The sequence below is a fragment of the Bubalus kerabau genome, chromosome 6 (assembly GCF_029407905.1).
Source record: "Bubalus kerabau isolate K-KA32 ecotype Philippines breed swamp buffalo chromosome 6, PCC_UOA_SB_1v2, whole genome shotgun sequence".
In the NCBI taxonomy this organism is placed as follows: domain Eukaryota; kingdom Metazoa; phylum Chordata; class Mammalia; order Artiodactyla; family Bovidae; genus Bubalus; species Bubalus kerabau.
Genome location: NC_073629.1, coordinates 98429298 through 98454868, shown reverse-complemented (window position 1 = coordinate 98454868; position 25571 = coordinate 98429298). Strand labels below are relative to the sequence as shown.

At 37.2% G+C, this 25571-nt stretch overlaps 1 protein-coding gene across 4 annotated transcripts in view; it reads right to left on the bottom strand.

Annotated features, from left to right (window-relative positions):
- The window catches only part of SPATA6 (spermatogenesis associated 6), a 160172-nt gene that overhangs the window by 41210 nt on the left and 93391 nt on the right, over positions 1–25571 (bottom strand). For 2 of the 4 annotated variants that reach the window (XM_055585959.1, XM_055585961.1), the window contains 2 exons: positions 9568–9752; positions 5590–5689 (listed from right to left, as the gene is read on the bottom strand). In XM_055585959.1, coding sequence (XP_055441934.1) covers positions 5590–5689; positions 9568–9752 — 285 coding nt within the window. The remainder of the gene's footprint in view (positions 1–5589; positions 5690–9567; positions 9753–25571) is intronic. The other 2 variants (XM_055585960.1, XM_055585962.1) reach the window with 1 other exon arrangement.

The window sequence follows — 25571 nt, the reverse complement described above, 5'->3', positions numbered from 1 at the left end:
TTAAAATATAAATTAAATGGATTTTCTACTGTGTTTATGCTGTGCTTAGTTGCTCAGTCATGTCCAGCTCTTTTGCAACCCCATGGACTGTAGCCTGCCAGGCTCCTCTTCCATGGGGATTCTCCAGGCAAGAATACTAGGGTGGGTTGTCACGCCTTCTTTTAGGGGATCTTCCCAACCCAGAGAGCGAACACAGGTCTCCTGCATTGCAGGCAGATTCCTTACTGTCTGAGGCACCAGATAAGTCCCAATATACTGGAGTGGGTAGCCAATCCTGTCTCCAGGGGATCTTCCTGACCCAGGATTCACACCTGGGTCTCCTGCATTGCAGGCATATTCTTTACCAGCTAAGCTACCACAGAAGCCCCTACTATGTTTTAGGTCTATGATATATTTTTGATATATTTTTAATTATGTGTCAGCAGTTTGTTTTTGGTCATCCACAATCATGTGTTAAAAAGAGAATAAATGCAAAGACTCCATTTAATTGGGTTTATACTTTTGTTAAAGATCAGTACTTGTGTGGGTCTATTTCCAGAGGATTTCTTCTATTCCTTGATACCTGTGTCTATAAGTTAATCAATACCACAGTCTTCACTGGTGGCACGGTGATAAAGAATCCACTTGCCAGTGCAGGAGCCACAAAAGACTCGGGTTCAATCCTTGGGTTGGGAAGATCTCCTGGAGTAGGAAATGGCAACCGGCTCTAGGATTCTTGCCTGGAAAATTCCAGGGACAGAAGATTCTTGCAGGCTACAGTCCATGGGGTCACAAAGAGTTGGACACAACTAAGTGCCTGAGCGCGCGCGCGCACACACACACACACACACACACACACACACACATACACACAGTCTTCACTGCTGTGCTTTACAGTTAAATCTTAAAATTAGGTGGTGGATCCTCCAATTTTGTTCTTTCAGAACTTCTTTTGTATCTCAAGTACTCTTTCATTCACATTTTAGAATCAGCTTATCAATATCCACTTGAAAGCTCGATGGGGTTTTATGATTTCATTGAAAAATAGAGTTCAAACTGGGAAAAACGGACATCTTAACATTAAGTCTTCCAACCAATGAATATGGTGTAACTCTCTGTTTTAGTTCTATCTTCTTTGATTTCTTTCAACAGTGTTTTGTAGTTCTCAGAATGCAGATCCTGCATTCTGTATAATCCTGTTAGAATTATATGTAAGCACTTCAGTTTCTGGTGCTATTGTAAACTATATGGATTTTCTTTTTTAAAATTCCAATTGTTCATGGCTAGTATATAGGAAAAAATTACTTTCTTTTTATCCTGTGACATTGATAAACTTACTTCTTAGGAGTTTTCCTGTAGATCATTTGGAATTTTCTACATAAATAACCATATCCTTTGCAAATAGTTTTGTTTCTTCCCTTCTAACCTTTATGCCTTTTATCTATGTTCTTATCTATCTGTATTATCTAAGACTCCCAGTATGATGTTAAAGAAATGGTGAGAGAGGGCTTGCTTGCCTTGCTTCTGAGCTTAGGGGGAGAAAGCATTTAGTCTTTCACCATTAAGTATAATGTCAGCAGTTAGGTTTTTTAAAGATGCTTCTTAATTATGTTAAGGAAGTATGCTTCTACCTCAACTTTACTGACAGTGTTTAACATGAATAGAGTTTAACTTTGCTGTATACTTTTTCTGTCTATTGAAATGACACAGAACAAAATGTATTTACTCTGTTAATAGGATGAATTTACATTGTGTTTCTGGAATAAGTCCACTTGATTACAATACATTTTCATTTTTATATATTGCTGATTCTAATTTGCTAACATGTTGTTAAGGATTTTTATGTATATATTATATGGGATTTTGGTCTATTTTTCTTTTCTTGTAATGTCATTATCTATTTGACATTAGAAGAAATGTTGATATCATGAGATGACCCAGGATGTATTTTTTCTTCTATTTTCAGGAATGTGTAAAACCAGCATTATGTTTTCCTTAAAGGTTTGGTTGAATTCACTATAGAAAGCCTCTGGGCTTAGGGTTTTCTTATATGGGAGATTCCTAACTTTAAATTAAATTTCTTTAATGAGATAAAGAATTAAAAGCATCAAAACAAGCATAAGATACATATGATATACAGTCTAAAGACCCTATAGAAGTGTAATTTGAAATTCCAGAGGGACAGTATTGGAACAGAAGCAATGTTTAAAGAAAGAATGAATGAGTTTTCCAAAACTGATGAAAGATATCAACTTAAAAATTTAAGAAGCTCTGCAAACAATGTAGAATTAATCCAAGAAAACTACATTTAGGCATATCATAGTAAGATTACTAAACACAAAGTTGAAGAGCAAATCTTAAATGCAACAGCATGGGGAAACCCTACAGTACTTCAAAGGAATGACAGGTGACTATTCAAGTGACACAAAAGAAGCCAGAAGACAGTGAATGGCTTCCTTAAAGTGTCAAAGGAGGAAACTCCCTAGTGGTCCAGTGGTTAGACTCCATGCTTTCACTGCTGAGAGAAGAGGTTCAATCCCTGATTAGGGAACTAAGATCCTTGTGGTATGGCCAAAAAATAGGAAGATAAAGTGCCAAAAGGAAACAGCCACCAACCTGGATATAATACAGAATTTTATATCCAGTAAAACCAGCCTACATAAAAGTAGAACCATGATGTTTTTAAAAAAACAAAATTGGAATTCAAAGCCAGGATAGTAACATTAAAGAAAGTACTACAGGGAGGAGGAAGATGACTCAAAAACTGAAATTGGAACATGGAACCTCAGGAAAGGATGAAGAATAACAGAAATGGTAAATATGTGATTAAAATGAATAAACATTACTACACAAACAAAATGAATTTGTTGTATGTTTTATATATGTAGAATCAAAATGCAAGATAATAGATATCCAAAAAATGAGGCAGGTTAAAAAAACAGTTAAATGTTTTTAGGTCCCAACATTATTGGCGAGGTCAACAAAGAAATAATTTGTTATGGATGCAAGTTGCAATCTCTAGGGCAACCAATAACATAGTTTAAAAAAGTGGATAACAAGTTAATAAAAAGGAAAAGGATTATAAAAAAGTTATTAATTCAAATGAAAGCTGCATCAGTCTACATAAAAATTCTAGATTTTCAATCTGGAACAAAATCTCATGTGCTATTCACAAGGTACACACTTTAAATATAATGATTAAAAACAGGATGGAAAATATATACCATGTATATATGGCCAAAATAAAGTTGCTGTAACTGTACACCTAGCAGTGTAGGTGCTGCTACATAGTACTATGAAACAAGAAATAATACTAGAAATAAAAAAGACACTTTACAATAAAAGATTTGTATCACAGTCTGAAATCTGTATCCAACCAACATGGCTTCAAAAAGAGATATCCACAGTCATAGAACTTGAAACTTTCTTGAAATTTGCCACCTTCCTACCACTATGCAGAAAAAATAATTCCAACTAGATCATATGTTTAAATGTGAAAGAAAACAAAAAGTCTTTAAAAGAAAACATAAGATGGAGTCCTGAAGTGGACTAAGAGAAGAAATTTTCACATACTGAGGGATGGAGAAGTCATTCTGGCCTGTCCGTCATGTGGCTTGAACTTTACGCTAACTACAGCCAGCAGTTCTTATGAACTTTATCAAACTCAAGGATACTAGCAGTTCTCAAGACAACATCTGCAGCACCAATCAGCTGCAATCTTAAGGTCACAGGGTCTCCTCTTGTGACTACACAGCCATTTCGGACCATAACCAACCCTAACTTATTAACTCATCTATCTATAACTCTGTGGGTTTTGCTGATATAAGCCTCCTCCATTTTGCAGTCTGGCAGAACACAATTCAAGAGCTACTCCTTCACAGTTCAAATTTCTTGGGCTATAGTTCTCAGTCTGGCTCTAATAAAACCTTTCTATTCTTATTTTAGATTGTTTATTGATTATTTCCATTGATAAGACAAACATTCTAAAAATGCTAATACAAAAGATAAATTGGATTCATTGGACTTAAGAACTTCTTTTCATCAAAAGATATCATTAAAAGAAAGAAAAGGCAAGGTACAGAGTGGGAAAAGAAAATTATGAAACATATATCTGACATATCAAGAATCTATATGGAAATTTTAACAAATTAAAAGAGACAATGCAGTATAAAAATGGGCAAGTAACTTGAACAAATACTCACAAAAGAGAATACCCAAATAGTCAATAAACTAGTCACCAGGAAACAGCAAATTAAAACCATTATGTGATAAAACTACTTCTCACAGTCAAAATGCCAAAATTAAAATGCACGTATGCACACATGCATATACATGCACACAACCTATCAAGCAGAAGTGAGCATACGAAACAAACTGAACTCATTCACACTAGTAGTGGGAGTGTAAATCGTTAAAATCACTTGGAAAAGCTTAATGTTTATACAGTTTATGACTGAGCAATACAGTGGTGGCAACATACCCAAATAAAATGTATACAATGTTATCTGAGGATACATACTGTTCATAACAGTTCTAAAATAGCTCAAACCAGAAACAACCTAAAGGTCCATCAATAGATGAATGCATTAACCAATGGTAGTATTTTCACACAATGAAATACCATGCAGCAGCAAGAGTGAAGAACTAGGTAACAAGATGTCTGCATTGCAAAAATATCTGAACTGGAAAAACAAAATGAAGTAAGTAAGAAAAAAAAGGGAAAAGACACGGTAGGATGTCACTGCTATAAACATAAAAACATGCAATACTTTTACTTCTAATCTTCTAACACTTCTAATCTTGTTATTAGAAGTTAGGATAATGTTAACCTTGGGAGAGGCAGTCACTGGGACTATCTGTAATTATACTTTGAAAACAAGTTTAATTTAAAATCGGTATGCATAATAGAAGCTTTCAACTATATAAAATGATGCCAATGTCACATAATCCAGTTACATTCCCAGGACCAAGCTTGGTGTCCAACATGACTCCTGATAAACAATTGTTTTTAAATAAATGACTGAAACAAGATACCAAACATAAAAAGAATAATATACTGTAATTATTTCCCACCTGTCATTTATTTATATGTTCATTTGCCTTATGTCAGATTTTCATACTGATGTTATTTAGTACTAAACTGATAAACCTGACCTCTTCTTTTCCTCTTTTAAGCATTTAATTAGCATAAAAATCAGCTGGGAAACTTCTCCAAAACACATGTCTCATCCCTCCTCTCATTCTACCATTCAATCAAATCTATTTGCAGGAAATGGAATTTATTCTGGGTCATAAAACAAGAGTTCCCATATTTTGAAGGCTGTGAAAAATTATCATGAAGTCACTACTTACTGACTCTTTATGAGATAGGTATCACTAATATTTTTTTTATAGTTAACATGATCTGTGTCAAACATTTTGCATAATGACTCAGGTCAGGCAGGAAGTTAGATATGTTCCCTTTAGCTAAACCACTGACTTCCATTAAATGGAGGTTGTATCTTTTCTTTTCCTTCCCAGGGATTAAATATTGTGAGCGTTAAACATCTTGGGTGGTTTTCATGCCTAATTTAAAAAAAAAGCCTTCAAGAGAAAACTTTAGAAACTAACATATAAATGTCTTTGATGAGCCTGATGTGATTTCAAGACATTCTTTACCCGGTCATGGATCTCATCACAGTTGGAAGGTGAACACCAATCAGAATGGAACCTGTAGGCATAAAAAACAAAGATGACTTGCATCCAGAGGGAGAGAAAAATAAATCACCAAATGCCAGACACACAGTTATTTTTTATTATCTCTTTGTGATAACATATAAGGATTAGAATAACATATTTTCTTTCTTTGACTGAGGATGAGAGACAGGTATAAAATCAAATACTCAACCTCAACTGTAGTATTAGGTCCTCACAATATGTTCAATTAATAGTCTAACAAAGTTGGACATGCTTTGGGGACAGCAAATCTATATACCTAACCATTTTAACAATGTCCATATATAATTCTTTAGAGCTTTATCTCTAAACAAAGATATAAATTTTTATATTAGAGCAATAATTCCACATATAGTACCTTTAAAATTATTTTCCGTTCTTGGAATTAAACATGCCAAAGAAGAACTAAAGCGGCCCATCATTTCTCTTTCTCATGCTTTCCCAAACACAAAGCTGGCACTAGTATAATTAAGATATTTTGCTTTATATAAGTGATAACGAAAATTTCTACATCCATCTGATTATAATGTATCTACATGACATATTCTTGATAATTCCTTTATAAAGGAAGTGAGTGAAAGTCACTCAGTCGGGTCCAACTCTTTGCGACACCATGGACTATACAGACCATGGAATTCTCCAGGCCAGAATACTGGAGTGGGTAGCTGTTCCCTTCTCCAGGGGATCTTTCCAACCCAGGGATCAAACCCAGGTCTCCCGCATTGCAGGCAGATTCTTTAACAGCTGAACCACAAGGGAAGCCCAAGAATACTGGAGTGGGTAGCCTATCCCTTCTCCAGTAGATCTTCCCGACCCAGGAATCTAACCGGGGTCTCCTGCATTTGCAAACGGATTTATTATAAAGGAATGAGTTACTAAAATGCTAATAGTTTGCTTAAAACCTTCTAGCTTCTAGTTTGTCCTTACAAAGTTATAATTTTATGTGTTTACACAAAGTATAAACTATTAAGCAGGATAAATGATTTACATAATCTGTTTTAAAGAATGCAATCAATAATGGATGATCAACTATATCTAAATCTTAATCTCCTGCATTTGTAATAGGAAGTGTTGCCTGCACTGATGGAAATATATTGGCAGGCCTTATTACTGGCTACGTATGTAACACATCTTGAAAATCAGAGACTTAAAAGTGCAGCTCCAGGAGGATCTCTTTGATGATACTGTGAGAGGATCCACTAGTCTGTGCTGTGGTATAAGGAATGACTGACTAACAGTTTTACTCCATTTAGAAAGCAAAACCTTTAGCATGAGAATATCAGCTCCTATTAAATTAGATTTGCTATTATTTCTTAGTCTGATTTTATTAATAACTCTATAAGCTAATATAATTATTATGCCATAATATTAATATTTATACTTTGAAGAGAAAACTGGTTTTGAAACATAACACTTATAATCAGAAGTGAAACCCGTTTATGGTGTACTAACTCTACTGGAGTTATTCTTTTAAAAGGCTTAAAGCAAAAAGGACCTTCACGATAAATAAAGTCATTTGCTTAGAGTCGCTGATAAAGCTTTCAAAAGTGTGTTTATTCCTATACATGATAAGGAGTCAGCATTTTACAGCAATCTTAGAGGAAAACTTACTTAATTTTAATGAATATGTACCTAGAAAAAATAGAGCTGTATGTTCTGTCATACTCCCAATTTTGCCAAGGACATACAATCTATGTTTACATCAGTTTAAATTGTTTATTGATTCCAATGGTTGTATAAACACTCTAGTATATTTCTCAGTGACCTAAAAGCCAGATCATAGAAAGTCTTATATTTAAACATGTGGTACTAAGCATGCTAAAAGGAAAAAAATGTTTTTTCTCTTGGTAATATGTCTTAAAGACATATTGTCTGATATATTTTACTTTTCTTTACAGACTAGATCTAGATTTTTTTAGAAAATACACTCAAAGTAGAGGTGTTCTGTCTTAGTGAAAATAAAAAAGTTTATTTATACTAGAAAGTACTCAAATAAAATTTTATCGACTTATTTAGATGTGTCCAAACTAAACAACTATTATATTCTTTAATTTTAAAAGTACCTCAAATTTCTTTCAGTCATAGGTAAAATATGTAATGTTTAATATTTGAATCACTGGTATCCTTCTAGCAAAGAACTTATTTATCTATATCTACTATCCAATGCCAAAATAAATGCTGTCACCTACTCTAAACCATCCCCTGCACTGAAATATGAAAAAGGGACAGCTGACATTAGCTAGCCTCAATAAAGAAGTTTTGAAAACAGCCTCAATGAAGAATTTATCAACCTGACTTCAAAATACTGAGACAAAATTATAAACAAGGAAAAAAAACAACACAAGATTAAATTTGATATTTTACTATAGCAGTAGACAATTGGAGATTTCTTCAAAATATGCAAAAACATAGAAAAATAAATCAAGATTTATAATAAGATATTCAAGGAATTATAGGTTTAAAAAATGCTTGAAAACCTACAGATATAGCAAAGAACCTAATCAAGAAAACCTCAAGTGCTTAATTCTAAAAGTAGGGAAAAGTAGAGTAGCGCCAACTGAATGTTTGAACATCAGAGCAGTCGTGGAATGCAAAGAAAGTCCCCTGATAACAGAGACACAAGTTATCAGACTTCAGTAGAAAAACCTCTCTTTAAGAGCTTCTCTTGAACTTTTAAAACCTACAGATACACAGACATATATCTCTCTATATAGATGTACCTACCTACCTATATGAACTTATATCTATATAGATCTTATACCTATATATAGAACTTATACCTATATAGATCTACCTACCTACCTACCTACCTATCTGAACTTGATTTCCAGAGGCATGATTGACTTGAAGTAACATTCGTCAAACTTCCCTAATTTAGGATGAGCATATCTAGCATTCCTTCATATACCTATTTCAAATGGTTACAGGACTAACGATGAAACAAATTTATGTGTTCATAACAGGGGTGCTTTAGTACAGTTCCCAAACTGGCACACTCTTGTTTGAATCATAGGTTTTGAGATGAACTTTTGATAGATTCTCTACAGCTCATTTAAACTTTCTTATTTATGCCTGATGCCCCTAGCACGCTGTAGAGATTTAGTGTGCCTCTTTAGCTTTTTGATACCATGTGTGATGATAGATTATATTTCTATGTGTTCACAGTATATCTCTTATGTTTTCAAATTTCTACAAAATTTCTTAAATACCTAGGGTTGGGTTTGTTTGCTTTTTTTAAATTTATGACAATTCTTGTTTTCTATGTTACTAAATGTGAGGGAGTCAAGGAATTTTCAATTTGGATTCAACAACAACAAAAACAGATGAAGAGGAATTATTTCTTTCATATTCAAATTATAACAAGTGTCTTAACTTTGTTTGCCAAAACGTTTTTAGAGGGAGAACTAGATCATTAACATGATTAAGATTCTCTTGGCAGTTGGGGATAGGTAATTTGATGAAAGCAGGTGCCATGAACCCATAATATACAGTATCATTATTATCAGTAAAAGAAAAAATATAACCTATGCTATTTTTGTACATAAGTCATGACTATAATGTTAAATTCCTATGAATCTCTTAAAAACAATTATCATATACTCTATTTTTCACTTTGGGAACTACAATATTTAATTAGGGTTAAAGTGACTCTAATTAATAAACTCACTATAGTTAATAAACTCACTTTGAGAGAACTGGGCTGGGGAGGAGTATCTGACACTGTGCAATACATTCTAAGCAAAAACAATTTAAAGTAGCTCTCTTAAAATCAAATTACCCTTTTGCAAAATATCACGTGACATACATAATTACTGCCTGCTCTTTTCTAATGATTATTCAAAAATTAATACAGACATAGAAACTAAGCATTACCTTTCCCTGAGAGAAGCTCGATTTAACACAGGGCTTGGAGAATGCTTCGGCATGGTAGAGGGTGCTGAATGAACAAGTAAGGTCCTGGCTGAATGCTGGGGCTTGCTGCATGACCTTGAACTCAAGTAGTCTTCGCACCTTTCCAAAGACTCATCGAAGTCTCTCCCATGAGGTGTTCTGATGACCTGTTTAAAAATTACATACGTATACACAGGATATATATATATATATATAGTGACATACATATATAGTGACATTATACACATATACACAAGACATTTGTAAAAATAAAAAAAAATCTAATATAATGTCACAGCTATATTTGAAGATAAATTTCATTAGGGGGTTCCCTGGTGATCTAATGGCTAGAATTCCATGCTTTCACTACCATGGCCTGGGTTCATTCCCTAGTTGGGGAACTGAGATCCCACAAACTGCATGGCAAAATAGGTTTTAAAAAAAAGATAACGTATGTAAAACACATGAAAATTCTCGACACAGAACAAGTTCTCAGTAAGTGGATTCAAACGTTAAAAGCTATTTTGGGCTTCCCCAGTGGCTCAGCAATAAAGAATCAGCCTGCTAATGCAGGAGACGTGGGTTCGATCCTTGCGTTGGGATGATACCCTGGAGAAGGAAATGGCAACCCACTCTAGTATTCTTGCCTAGAAAATCCCCTGGATAGAGGAGCCTGGCAGGCTACAGTCCATGGGGTTGCAGAGTCAGATAAAACTGAGCTACTGAGCATAGCAATCGTTACTACCACTATATGACTAAACACTGAATAATCTGACTATTCAATCCACATGTCCAAAATCACTGCAGATGGTGACTGCAGCCATGAAATTAAAAGACACTTGCTCCTTGGAAGAAAAGCTATGATCAACCTAGACAGCATATTAAAAAGCAGAGACATTATTTGCCAACAAAGGCCCATCTAGTCAAAGCTATGATTTTTCTAGTAGTCATGTGAGGATGAGAGTTGGACTATAAAGAAAGCTGAGCTCCAAAGAATTGATGCTTTTGAACTTCGGTGTTGGAGAAGACTCTTGAGAGTCCCTTGGACTGCAAGGAGATCAAACCAGTCAGTCAATCCTAAAGGAAATTAGTCCTGAATATTCATTGGAAGGACTTATGCTGAAGCTGAAGCTCCAATACTTTAGCCACCTGATGCTGGGAAAGATTGAAGGCAGGAGAAGCGGATGATAGAGGATGAGATAGTTGGATGCCATCACCGACTCGATGGACATGAATTTGAGCAAGCTCCAGGAGTTGGTGATGGACAGGGAAGCCTGGCATGCTGCAGTCCATGGGGTCACAAAGAGTCAGACACAATGAGTGACTGAACTGAAAATCTATAGAACTTTATCAATTCCAAGGCCTTTTGAGTAGGAATGGGGTAAAGGTAGGGATGGATATATAAAGCAAAGGACAAATACACATGAACTGATGATAGTCTAGCTATGAGGCCAAACAGAACAGAATGCTAGTCCTCATACTCAATCATTGCTTCATAATAAATCAAGGTAGATAAATGAATAAATTCCTACCCTTGTAGAACTTACATTCTAGTAAAATTTACATTCTAGTAAGGAGAAAAAGATTTAAAAACACAACCCCCTCTAAAATAAATAGGTAAAACATACAGTATATCGAAGGATGGTAAATACCATGGGAGGAAAATAAAGGAAATAAGAAGTGCTGCCAGGTGGGGTGGGAGGAATATGTAGGGAAGCAGCTGTAATTTTACATAGGGTGGTCAATGGAGACCTCACAGACAGAACTGCCCTAGCAAAACTCTATGAAGTATAGGCCTGAGATCAGACACTCATTCGTGTCTGACTCTTTGCGACCCCATGAATCGCAGCACGCCAGGCCTCCCTGTCCATCACCAATTCCCAGAGTTCACTCAGACTCACATCCATCGAGTCAGTGATGCCATCCAGCCATCTCATCCTCTGTCGTCCCCTTCTCCTCCGGCCCCCAATCCCTCCCAGCATCAGAGTCTTTTCCAGTGAGTCAACTCTTCGCATGAGGTGGCCAAAGTACTGGAGTTTCAGCTTGAGCATCATTCCTTCCAAAGAAATCCCAGGGCTGATCTCCTTCAGAATGGACTGGTTGGATCTCCTTGCAGTCCAAGGGACTCTCAAGAGTCTACTCCAACACCACAGTTCAGAAGCATCAATTCTTTGGTGCTCAGCCTTCTTCACAGTCCAACTCTCATACATGACCACAGGAAAAACCATAGCCTTGACTAGACGAACCTTTGTTGGCAAAGTAATGTCTCTGCTTTTTAATATGCTATCTAGGTTGGTCATAACTTTCCTTCCAAGGAGTAAGCGTCTTTTAATTTCATGGCTGCAGTCACCATCTGCAGTGATTTTGGAGCCCAGAAAAATAAAGTCTGACACTGTTTCCACTGTTTCCCCATCTATTTCCCATGAAGTGATGGGACTGGATGCCATGATCTTCGTTTGTTGAATGTTGAGCTTTAAGCCAACTTTTTCACTCCCCACTTTCACTTTCATCAAGAGGCTTTTGAGTTCCTCTTCACTTTCTGCCATAAGGGTGGTGTCATCTGCATATCTGAGGCTATTGATATTTCTCCCGGCAATCTTGATTCCAGCTTGTGTTTCTTCCAGTCCAGCGTTTCTCATGATATACTCTGCATATAAGTTAAATAAACAGGGTGACAATATACAGCCTTGACGAACTCCTTTTCCTATTTGGAACCAGTCTGTTGTTCCATGTCCAGTTCTAACTGTAGCTTCCTGACCTGCATACAGATTTCTCAAGAGGCAGATCAGGTGGTCTGGTATTCCCATCTCTTTCAGAATTTTCCAGAGTTTATTGTGATCCACACAGTCAAAGGCTTTGGCATAAGCAAGAAAGCAGAAATAGATGTTTTTCTGGAACTCTCTTGCTTTTTCCATGATCCAGTGGATGTTGGCAATTTGATCTCTGGTTCCCAAACCAGCTTGAACATCAGGAAGTTCATGGTTCACATATTGCTGAAGCCTGGCTTGGAGAATTTTGAGCATTACTTTACTAGCATGTGAGATGAGTGCAATTGTGCGGTAGTTTGAGCATTCTTTGGCATTGCCTTTCTTTGGGAGTGGAATGAAAACTGACCTTTTCCAGTCCTGTGGCCACTGCTGAGTTTTCCAAATTTGCTGGCATATTGAGGGCAGCACTTTTACAGCATCATCTCTCAGGATTTGGAATAGCTCAACTGGAATTCCATCACCTCCAGTAGCTCTGTTCGTAGTGATGCTTTCTAAGGCCCACTTGACTTCACATTCCAGGATGTCTGGCTCTAGGTCAGTGATCACACCATCATGATTATCTGGGTTGTAAAGATCTTTTTTGTACAGTTCTTCTGTGTATTCTTGCCATCTCTTCTTAATATCTTCTGCTTTTGTTAGGTCCATACCATTTCTGTCCTTTATCGAGCCCATCTTTGCATGATATGTTCCTTTGGTATCTCTGATTTTCTTAAAGAGATCTCTAGTCTTTCCCATTCTGTTGTTTTCCTCTATTTCTTTGCATTGATCACTGAGGAAGGCTTTCTTATCTGTTCTTGCTATTCTTTGGAACTCTGCATTCAGGTGTTTATATCTTTTCTTTTCTCCTTTGCTTTTCCCTTCTCTTCTTGTCACAGCTATTTGTAAGGCCTCCCCAGACAGCCATTTTGCTTTTTTGCATTTCTTTTCCATAGGAATGGTCTTGATCCCTGTCTCCTGTACAATGTCACAAACCTCCATCCATAGTTCATCAGGCACTCTATCAGATCTAGTCCCTTAAATCTATTTCTCACTTCCACTGTATAATCATAAGGGATTTGATTTAGGTCATACCTGAATGGTCTAGTGGTTTTCCCTACTTTCTTCAATTTAAGTCTGAATTTGGCAATAAGGAGTTCATGGTCTGAGCCACAGTCAGCTCCTGGTCTTGTTTTTGTTGACTGTATAGAGCTTCTCCATCTTTGGCTGCAAAGAATATCATCAATCTGATTTCGGTGTTGACCATCTGGTGATGTCCATGTGTAGAGTCTTCTCTTGTGTTGTTGGAAGAGGGTGTTTGTTATGACCAGTGCATTTTCTTGGCAAAACTCTCTTAGTCTTTGCCCTGCTTCATTCTGTATTCCAAGGCCAAATTTGCCTGTTACTCCAGGTGTTTCTTGACTTCCTACTTTTGCATTCCAGTCCCCTATAATGAAAAGGACATCTTTTTTGAGTGTTAGTTCTAAAAGGTCTTGTAGGTCTTCATAGAACCGTTCAACTTCAGCTTCTTCAGCATTACTGGTTGGGGCATAGACTTGGATTACTGTGATATCGAATGGTTTGCCTTGGAAACGAACAGAGATCATTCTGTCGTTTTTGAGATTGCGTCCAAGTACTGCATTTCGGACTCTTTTGTTGACCATGATGGCCACTCCATTTCTTCTGAGGGATTCCTGTCCGCAGTAGTAGATATAATGGTCATCTGAGTTAAATTCACCCATTCCAGTCCATTTCAGTTCACTGATTCCTAGAATGTTGACATTCACTCTTGCCATCTCTTGTTTGACCACTTCCAATTTGCCTTGATTCATGGACCTGACATTCCAGGTTCCTATGCAATATTGCTCTTTACAGCATGCGACCTTGCTTCTATCACCAGTCACATCCACAGCTAGGTATTCTTTTTGCTTTGGCTCCATCCCTTCATTCTTTCTGGAGTTATTTCTCCACTGATGTCCAGTAGCATATTGGGCTCTTACTGACCTGGGGAGTTTCTCTTTCAGTATCCTATCATTTTGCCTTTTCATACTGTTCATGGGGTTCTCAAGGCAAGAATACTGAAGTGGTTTGCCATTCCCTTCTCCAGTGGACCACATTCTGTCAGATCTCTCCACCATGATCCGCCCGTCTTGGGTTGCCCCACAGGCATGGCTTAGTTTCATTGAGTTAGACAAGGCTGTGGTCCTAGTGTGATTAGATTGACTAGTTTTCTGTGAGTATGGTTTCAGTGTGTTTGCCCTCTGATGCCCTATTAAATATCACAAGACCTAAATCATGGTGACATTCCAAAAAGAGAGAAACAAACAAACAAACAAACAAAACCACACAAAGATCCTGTGGGTGGGGTAGGGTGTATGCCTGATAATTAGAAATACCAAGAAAGCCAACAGGCTAGACTGAATAGTAGGAAATAAAGTAAAAAAGGCAAATTTTAAGGATTTAGACTTCTATTTTGAAAAGACAAGGTCTTTTATTTATTTTTTGGGGGGAAATAATATCTTCTTGGCTACTGTGTCAAGAACAGTCTATAGTGTGACAATGGGCAGAGTCAAGGAAATCAATTAAGAGATTATTAACAACAAAGCATGGAAGAGAATGCTGTCTTGCCTCTGAGTGATGGCAAAAAGTGATCAGATTCAGATGCCATCTGGAAGATACAGTCCACAGGAACTGCTGATAGACTGTCAATGAGAACATCAAAGTTTTTTGGTGAAATCAGCTGGAAGAACTGAGTTTGTGTAAATTAGTTATACCCTTCCAATGGGACAGATGGAAGAATAAGATATTATTAGGAGACTGGTTTTTGATATGTTGAGCTTCACGTATCTATCAATCATCCAAACTATCAGAGTAGAGGTTCAGGGGAAGACTCAAGGTTAAACATATAAACTGGTCATTTTTAGAGTCTAAATGGTATTTAAAAATATGGCACTAAGTGATATAACCAAGGAAGTGAGCATAAATAGGAAACCTCTGAAAACCGAGCCCTAGGAATACTCCACTGTTTAGAATCTGGGAAGATGAGAAGCAGACTGAGGAATGGCCAGGAAATAAGGGGAAGAAAATGGAGAATCTATTATTCTGGAAGTCAATTAAATAATGTATTTCAAGGAAGGGGAGTAACTAGTTCAGTCTAATGTTGCTGATAAGACAAGGTAGGAAAGACTTGGAATAGTATCAATAATTTTAATAAGAGTAGCTTTGATGGAGTGATGGGAGTGTTAATCTGAAGTTAAATAAATTCAATTTCTCTTTCTTGTTCCTTAACACATATTTAACTTCCCATCACCATATTACTGGAGAAGGGAATGGCTACACACTCCAGTATTCTTGCTTGGAGAATTCCCTGGACAGAGGAGCCTGGCGGGCTACAGTCCATAGGGTCTCAAAGAGTCAGACAGGACTGAAGCAACTTGGCAAGCAAGCACCATGTTAAGTGCTGAGACTACAATAGTGAACAGGACAAAGTCCCTGCCTTTATGAAATTTTGTCCTAGCAGTTATTATCAACTAAATATTTGACCTTTAAGAAGGTCACTATGACCTTTAATCTTTTTCAGACGCATTTCTCCAGGTTTAATAATGGCTACCTTATATCTAAAAATCTTCCATAATTTAAGTTTCCTGCAGAATAGGCAATGGCACCCCACTCCAGTACTCTTGCCTGGAAAATCCCATGGATGGAGGAGCCTAGTAGGCTTCAGTCCATGGGGTTGCAAAGAATCAGACACAACTGAGCGACTTCACTTTCACTCTTCACTTTCGTGGATTGGAGAAGGAAATGGCAACCCACTCCAGTGTTCTTGCCTGGAGAATCCCAGGGACAGCAGAGCCTGGTGGGCTGCCGTCTATGGGGTCGCACAGAGTCGGACACAACTGAAGCGACTTAGCAGCTTAGCAGCAGAATATCTAGATGTGTGAATTAGTTATAAAACAAATGTAAGCAATTTATTATTAAAACACCACTCCTCCTTCAATACTACCACAATTTTCACTGCTTTCCAGAATTACAGCAACATATGGTGAGCCAGCAGTCAACAGAGAGAATCAAACTTTCATTCCAGAACCAAATAGCATGTAATTCAAATGACTCAGTTATGGTCCCAAATAACTGACCAAGAATATGTGATCCAGACTGAATGAGAGAAACAAACTGAAAAATGCTCTAAAGACTGAGAGAAAAGGGGAAAAAAAAAATGCTCTAATGCTGTTTCTCGAATTATATCCAAATCTGAGCCACTTGGCTTATAGAGATTATTTCTCTTCATTAATTTTAATGCCCATTGAGTCATGTTGGCTGCAGACCATTTCACTTTTTGTTTACTAAAATTTCTCCACTAACTAGTCAGCAGCGCTCTACATAAAGCCTCTTCTAGGTGACTACAACTGTTTCTCTCTTTATCAGACTATTCACTAAGAATCTCTTGGACAACACATTAGCTAACACAGAGATCTAAAGAGGTACAGGGATTTGAACTCACAAACCAGACGAGAGAGGGTATTAACACAAAGAAAACTGACAGTTAGATATGCTAGGGGGCAAATCTATCCTAACGACAATACCTGCAGAAGGACATTTATAAACTTCTAATGGTCTAAATGGTGGCAGTCTCATGGAGGAGGTAGGTTGGAATCAAGGTGCTAAGCAGAGAAAAGGGGGAGATAGGGCATTCCAAGTGGAAGAAAAGGCACAAGGAATAAACAATGAAGATACAATCACATGGCTAGTTGTGCAGGAAAGTAATTGGAGAGAATATCACAGAGGCGGAGAGGGGCACACTGCAGAGAACCTTGAATACTGTATGTAACTCAATACTATCCAATATTTATTAAGCACCTTCTATGTATCAAGTACTGAACAAGGTAGGAGACAGTAATCACAGATAAATATAACAGGAGACTTCAAAGATATTACCATCCAGAATGAGAGACATGAAAAAACAAATAATGATAACACAATGAGGAAGGAGATTAGAACTAAATAGATACACAATGAGTAACAGTGCAGTGGGGATACAGCTGGGATGTATTTCTTCCATGGAATTAGAATAAATATTTTGGAAAATTATATTTCGAAAAGAGGGAATGGAAGGTATAACAAGGGGATGAGATAAGAATCCACGACAAATTTCCAACCTAGACTTAGCTTAAGAAGCATTTTCATAGCTCTTGTGAGTCTTCCATAGGTTGATCATTCACCTCCAGGAATCAAATGGAATGTCCTTACTTTGGCTCATAATGGAAGAGGCATATTTCTTGGATGATTCCTCAAGAACCCTAGCTTAGAGTGTTCAAAGAATTGGGTTCAAATCCCTGCTTGTTATGTGACCCTGAGCAAGTAGTTTACTCTAAGTTTTCATTTCCTTATCTATAAACTGGGGAAACAATCTTACAGGTTTGCTACAGAAAATAAGTAAGACAAAATTAGTACAAACACAAAGCAGAAAGCTTGATTCATGAAAGACAATAGTATTTATTTCTTCTGTTTACATAAACCTTCATATTTCAGCATAAAGAGTTTTTTCCTTTTTACATTTATGGAAATATTCTTTAAATCCTTTTTATAAGATCACAGAAATGTAACAATTCTAATATTGCAGATGTTGAAATGCATCAAGATAAAATCTAATAGTTTTAAACCAATCTGAAATTGTTATAGGTTAAAAAAGAAAATTTCATTTCACCAAGTTCATTGTAACTACATAAATGTAATTATGTAGATAACATAATTTTCAAATATGTGATATATAATGGTTGAGTTATCCCATATTGCAGAAATAAGCTTCCTGAAAAGCTGCTTATACAATAAGTTAAGTTAAATCATATTTGTGCCCATAAAATTTATAATTTATAGGAACTTCAAAGTTAAATTAATGGAAGAAAGAACCACTAAGTATAAACAGGAACCAGGAAACTCACTTATCCAAAAAATATTTGTTGAAGACTGGAACTACATGCCATACTTGACAATTTCTCTTTCATCATGGGAAATAAATTAAAAAATAATAATTCTAATGGAATTTGCTGGGAAGTAGTTGAGGAGGATGATGACAGGAAAGAAGTGTGGTAGAAGCACTACTTTCAGGATAGTAAGGATAAGGCAGGTGGCTGCTTCAAGTGCCAAGTTGCTTCAGTTGGGTTCGACTCTTTGCAACCCTATGGACCATAACCCGCCAGGCTCGTCTGTCCATGAGATTCTCCAGGCAAGAATACTGGAGTGTGTTGCCGTGTAGTCCTCCAGGGGATCTTCCCAACCCAGGGACTGAACCCACATTTCTTACATGTCTCCTGTATGGCAGGCAGGTTCTTTACCACTAGTGCCATAGTTCTGAGTAAAAAGGAAGAGAAGCAGATATTTGCAACTGAGATGAATTTCTCAATTTTGCTGAAAACATTCCTTTTGAATCCTACTCAAGTGAATGATCAATTCCTACCTCACCCAATTTAAAAATCCATATGCTCAACTATGCTGTTTAGTTTAAGGAAAACGTACTTTCTTTATACTAGAGAAAATTTTAGAAGAAATTCCAAAATAATGCAATGAAATTGATATGTAATTCTTAGGTGTGCCAATCTTTAGGGGGTAGGGGGAAATTCCTTCCTTCTTAGATTACTCCTTGCACTTACATAAATAATTTGTTTAACCCTCACAACAACCTTTGTGGTATTTTTACTATCTACACTTTATAAGAGAGGAAACTGAAGTAAAGTCAAATAGCTACTGTTTGGTGGTAGTAGTCCCAGGTCAGTGAACTATGAGAGATCCACGACAGAAAAAAAAAAAACAGAAAACTCCCACAGCCCAAGCCTCAAAGGACACCTATGAGGAAAGTTCCACAGAAGATACACTAACAGTCGGATTTACTAACAGCCCAATAAAGAGTGAAGGAACAAATTGGCAAACTGCTTCCAAGAAAGAAAATATCCCCCAATTAATTTTATGATGTGATCATAACATTGCTACCAAACCACTGAAGAAAAGTAGGAGAAATCTAATTATAGATCTCTCTTGGCACTAGTGGTAAATAACAGATGAGGGTTTGATTCCTCAGTAGGGAAGATCCCCTGGGGAAGGGCATGGCAGGCTACAGTCAATAAGTCGCAAAGAGTAGGACACAACTGAAGTGACTTGGCACACATGCATGACAATATGTGGAAAATTATCTTAAACAAAATATTAACAAATTAAAGTTAGTGATGATCAAAAAAGAATACAACATGATTAAGCTGGGTACTTTCAAAGAATACAAGAACGGGTTATCAATAGAAAATCTATTAATTCACCATAGGAAAAACATTATCAACTCACTAGAAGCTGAAAAAAGTACTCAGTAACATCCAACATCCACTCATAATTCAAAAATGTAAATTCTTTGAAAACAAGGAATTTCAAAGGGAACTTCCTTAACTTGCTAAAGGATATCCAACAAAAATCTACTGCAAACAACATTCACAGGTGTGAAACCTTCGACATGATCCTATCTAAGACAGGATCAAGATAAGAAGGCACATAGTATTAGTTTTCTGCTGCAACCTATCAGGTTGCACTGCAAGAGCAAATTAAGTCTGAAAATTAGTGGCTTAACATAATAAAGGTTCATTTTTCCCTGTACTTTATGGTAATACAGGTTAGCAAGAGAATCACACTTCACAAAATTGCCCAAGGACCTGTGCTGATGAGACAGGCTGAACAACTTGCAGCTGTACCATCTAGAACAGGCGACCTCACTGTCACTATAACAACAGAGAGTTCTTGTCAATTCTTCTATGCCGCTCCCTGGAAGGGATCCACATAATTTCCATTTATAGTCTACTGGCTGGAACTAGGCCCTATACACCTGCAAGAGGGCTTGAAAATATAGGAGAGGAAATGATAGCCAGTAGGCAATAAATATCTCTGCCACATGCACAATCACCACTTTTATTTCAGTACATTAAAAATTCTAGTAAGTCAAGACAAGGTAATCTGTAAGGCAGAATTAAAATTCATTGTTTGTAGATGATATGGCTTCCTCTACTAAAAAATTCAAGAATATCTAAGACAAGAATGTTACACAAAAATCTATTTCAAAACCATAGATTAGCAAAACACATACAAAAGTAGTTTTACATAAAAAACTGTTTACAATGGAAACCAAAACTATAAGGTTTCTGAGACTAAATCTAACAATGTGTAACACATTAATGGAAAAGTGTATATAACTTTAGTAAGACATGTGAGAACTGAGATGACTTGCATTCACAAGGCTTGGCTAACAGAACTAAAATCTTAGGCTCACCTACCTCAGTAGGACTTTACCATGAGTTTTAATGCTATAAACCAGTAAATAGCTTCATTATTCGCTTTAGTATCTTCCCATAAATCATTTGCCTGAACAACAGTCTGCTCAATCATCATTCGGCTCCCTTCTCATAATGATAGATTGTTAATCTGAGCAAACAGTCCCCTTCTCAGCCCAAGAGATAACTCAGGAAGACAAATTTCTTCCCTATTAAATACTTGCTTACTTATCAAGATTTGCTTTAAGACTCTAATCTTCATGTCCAACGTTGTTGTTGTTTAGTCACTAAGTTGCATCCAACTCTTTACAACCCCATGAACTGTAGCCTGCTAGGCTCTTCTGTCCATGGGACTTCCCAAGCAAGAATACTGGAGTGACTTGCCATTTCCTTCTGCAGGGGATCTTTTCGAACCAGAGATTGAACCTACATCTCCTGTTTGGCAGGTGGATTCGTTACCACTGCACCACCAGGGAACCCCTAATCTTTTATATCACAAACATTGCCAATGAGATTCCCTGCTTTAAAGTTCAGTTCAGTTCAGTTGCTCAATCATGTCCAACTCTGTGACCCCATGGACTGCAGCATGTCAGGCCTCACTATCCATTACCAACTCTCAGAGTCCACCCAAACTCATGTCCATTGAGTTGTTGATGCCATCCAACCATCTCATCCTCTGTCATCCCCTTCTCCTCCTGTCCTCAATCTTTCCCAGCATCAGGGTCTTTTCAAATGAGTCAGCTCTTCACATCAGGTGGCCAAAGGACTGGAGTTTCAGCTTCAACATCAGTCCTTCCAGTGAACACCAGGACTGCTCTCCTTTAGGACGGACTGGTTGGATCTCCTTGCAGTCCAAGGGACTGTCAAGAGTCTTCTCCAACACCACAGTTCAAAATCATCAATTCTTAGGTGCTCGGCTTTCTTTATAGTCCAACTCTCACATCCATAAATGACTACTGGAAAAACCATAGCCTTGACGGATCTTTGCTGGCAAAGTAATGTTTCTGCTTTTTAATATGCTGTCTAGGTTGGTCATAACTTTTCTTCCAAGGAGTAAGCCTCTTTTTATTTCATGGCTGCAGTCACCATCTGCAGTGATTTTGGAGCCACACACAAAATAAAGTCAGCCACTGTCTCCACTGTTTCTCCATCTATTTGCCATGAAGTGATGGGACCAGATGCCATGATCTTCGTTTTCTGAATGTTGAGCTTTATGCCAACTTTTTCACTCTCCTCTTTCACTTTCATCAAGAGGCTCTATAGTTCTTCACTTTCTGCCATAAAGGTAGTATCATCTGCATATCTGAGGTTATTGATATTTCTCCCAGCAATCTTGATTTCAGTTTGTGCTTCATCCAGCCCAGCATTTCTCATGATGTACTCTGCATATAAGTTACATAAGCAGGTGACAATATACAGCCTTGACGTACTCCTTTTCCAATTTGGAACCAGTCTATTATTCCATGTCCAGTTCTAACTGTTGCTTCCTGACCTGCATACAGATTTCTCAAGAGGCAGGTCAGGTGGTCTGGTATTCCCATCTCTTTCAGAACTTTCCACAGTATATTGCGAGCCACAGAGTCAAAGGCTTTGGCATAGTCAATAAAGCAGAAATAGATGTTTTTCTGGAACTCTCTTGCTTTTTCGATGACCCAGCAGATGTTGGTAATTTGATATCTGGTTCCTCTGCCTTTTCGAAAACCAGCTTGAACATCTGGAAGTTCACGGTTCACATATTGCTGAAGCCTGGCTTGGAGAAATTTGAGCATTACTTTACTAGCATGTGAGATGAGTGCAATTGTGCGGTAGTTTGAGCATTCTTTGGCATTGCCTTTCTTTGGGATTGGAACGAAAACTGACCTTTTCCAGTCCTGTGGCCACTGCTGAGTTTTCCAAATTTTCTGGCATATTGAGTGCAGCACTTTTACAGCATCATCTTTCAGGATTTGAAACAGCTCAACTGGAATTCCATCACTTCCACCAGCTTTGTTCGTAGTGATGCTTCCTAAGGCTCACCTGACTTCACATTCCAGGACGTCTGGCTCTAGGTGAGTGATCACACCATCATGATTATCGAAGTCGTGAAGATCTTTTTTGTACAGTTCTTCTGTGTATTCTTGCCACCTGTTCTTAATATCTTCTGCTTCTGTTAAGTCCATACCATTTCTGTCCTTTATTGAATCCATCTTTGCATGAAATGTTCCCTTGGTATCTCTAATTTTCTTGAAGAGATCTCTAGTCTTTCCCTTTCTATTATTTTCCTCTATTTTTTTTGCACTGATCGCTGAGGAAGGCTTTCTTATCTCTTCTTGCTATTCTTTGGAACTCTGCATTTAAATGGGTATACCTTTCCTTTTCTCCTTTGCTTTTTGCTTCTCTTCTTTTCACAGCTATTTGTAAGGCCTCCTCAGACAGCCGTTTTGCTTTTTTGCATTTCTTTTTCTTGGGGATGGTCTTGATCCCTGTCTCCTGTACAATGTCACAAACCTCTGTCCATAGTTCATCGGGCGCTCTATCAGATCTAGTCCCTTAGTTCTGTTTCTCACTTCCACTGTATAGTCACATAAGGGATTTGATTTAGGTCATACCTGAATGGTCTAATGGTTTTCCCCACTTTCTTCAATTTAAGTCTGAATTTGGCAATAAGGAATTCATGATCTGAGCCACAGTCAGCTAAAGCCCTTCTTGCTTTAAAGCCCTTCCTTAAAACTCTGGAGCCAAGACTCCCAAACACTTAACCTTTAAATATTTACCTATAAATATCCACCCTTAACTTTTCAGAGATATTACTCTTAACCTTTCAGAGATACTACTAAGTCTGCAAAGGTGATGTTCTCCCTTACTGCATAATCAAAGCTCTGCTTTGCTTGATATCAACAGATTCTTCAGTTATTGTGGTGATGTTTTGGTGAGCTGGCAATTGACAACCCTGAAATCCAACAAGATCCAAACAGACCCACCTTGTTGCCACATCTAAGACACTCAACTCAGAAATAGTTTTTTCCTCTGGGACTCCTGGGCCTCCCTCATTGGGGGGTCTCTCTAACTATCAATACAATGGTGTGGTAACTGAATCTTCTTATTAGGTCTGGACTCTGCTCTCCTTTTGGTAAAGCTCCCAAATGCTGAGTTACTTTGTCTTATAGGAATGGAGAACCCTTGTCATTATCTGGTCAAATCTGAAAACTTGTATCTCAAGTGGAAACTTGTCTTGTTATATATGTTACTAATATGTCTCTCTGTCACTTTTTGCTCTGAGTCTGTAAGAGGAAGTCCACAGCAAATGACCAGGCATGAACTACTAAAGCTATCCTGTAGCCAAATCTAAGAACTGACAGATTCAGATGTCCTCAATCTACCAGAATGCTTAGTAAAAACTTTGCCCTGGGCCACCTGTCAGAAAATCATGAAAACTTTCCTCAGTGTCTTCTTTTTATTTTCCTCCATGGGAGAAAATGCTTCTGGAAGAAACCACTACCAGACCTTCCATCTTCTTAGAATTACAGATTTGTCAGGTCTCTAAGATACCAATCACTAGGTTGGCACCCAAGACATAAGCTGTATCAGCAACATAATGACCAACGCTGTCAGATTCTTATGCCTGTGTTTCAGTTTAGACCAATGCCCCCTCCAAGTCAGATTCAATCTTTTGATCATCTTACGTATATTTATACTATGATTTTAAATTGCACATTTACTGTTCCAAAAAGCATAATTTCACTAAGTATTTTTAAAATTACAGTGGCTACCTTGGAGGGTGTTTTATATGAACAAAACTGTTTATGTAAAAGATGCCTTAGAATGAAAAAGAGCAAAATCCTACATATCCAATAGTCTGCACTTCTCAACTGGCACAATAAAAATTGAAAAAAAAAATATTTCAGCATTTACAAATTGCTTCCTTAAAAGATCTGTTGGCCAAGGCCCATTTTTAAGAATGTGAAAATGTAAAATCATGTCTTATTAGAATACCCTCACACCCCGTGAAAGAAATGGCCTTCAGCCCACTATTTATCTCCTGCCCTATCCTCTCCCTTACGTGAGAACCCTATCCTCCTTCTGTGTGCTTTCATTCCCATCTGAAGTGCCAGAAACAAACGCTCAGTGACTTCTTAAAATTAATCCCCTTCAGATTACATCAAGTGCCATATGGTTTACTTTTAAGCTCTGATCTTTTTCTGAGCTGAATAGTCAAGACATTCTCCAAAGTCTAATAAACAAGTTAAACAAGAAATTGCAGCAGAATTTAGAATTCTGTATACTTAAATAATTCGGCTTTTCCACATTTCCTATCTCAATAAAAGGTATCAAGAAAACACTGAGTTGTCAAAATCAGAAATACAAAAGTTATTCATAATACTGCACGGCTAAGAGCCTTTCAATACTCTCTGATTTCAAACTTTTCTTGACTATTTTTGCTTAGTTCCTAGAATTAAAAAAAAAAAAAAAAAAGGGCCTGGAGATATTTTTATTGAGATTTTGTTAATTTTTGAATTACCCTGCATAGAAGTGTATCTTTATGACACTGATGTTTTCTCTAGGAGAACATAGTACATCTTTTCCATTTGTCAAGTCTACTTTTCTGTCAACATTAACCCTAAATATCTGTCTAATATCTCCACTGCAGCTGACCTCCATTATTATCATCTTAATCCAAGCCATCATTTCTCACATTGACTACTCAATAGTCTACTAACTTGTCTACTGTCTCCATTCCTTTCCCAGTCCACGCTGCTATCAAGACTAATATTTTCAAAGTATAAAGCCAACTGTATCATCTTGTTTAAAATAACGTCATTTGCTTCCCATTGTACCTAGGATAATAATCAAAATTCTTAACATGGCAAAAAAGATTTGATCCCTATCTACTACTCTAGCCTAAGCTTACACCGTGTGCCTGCTCATGTCTGTCACTCCTAGCAACACTGGTCTTTTAGTTGCC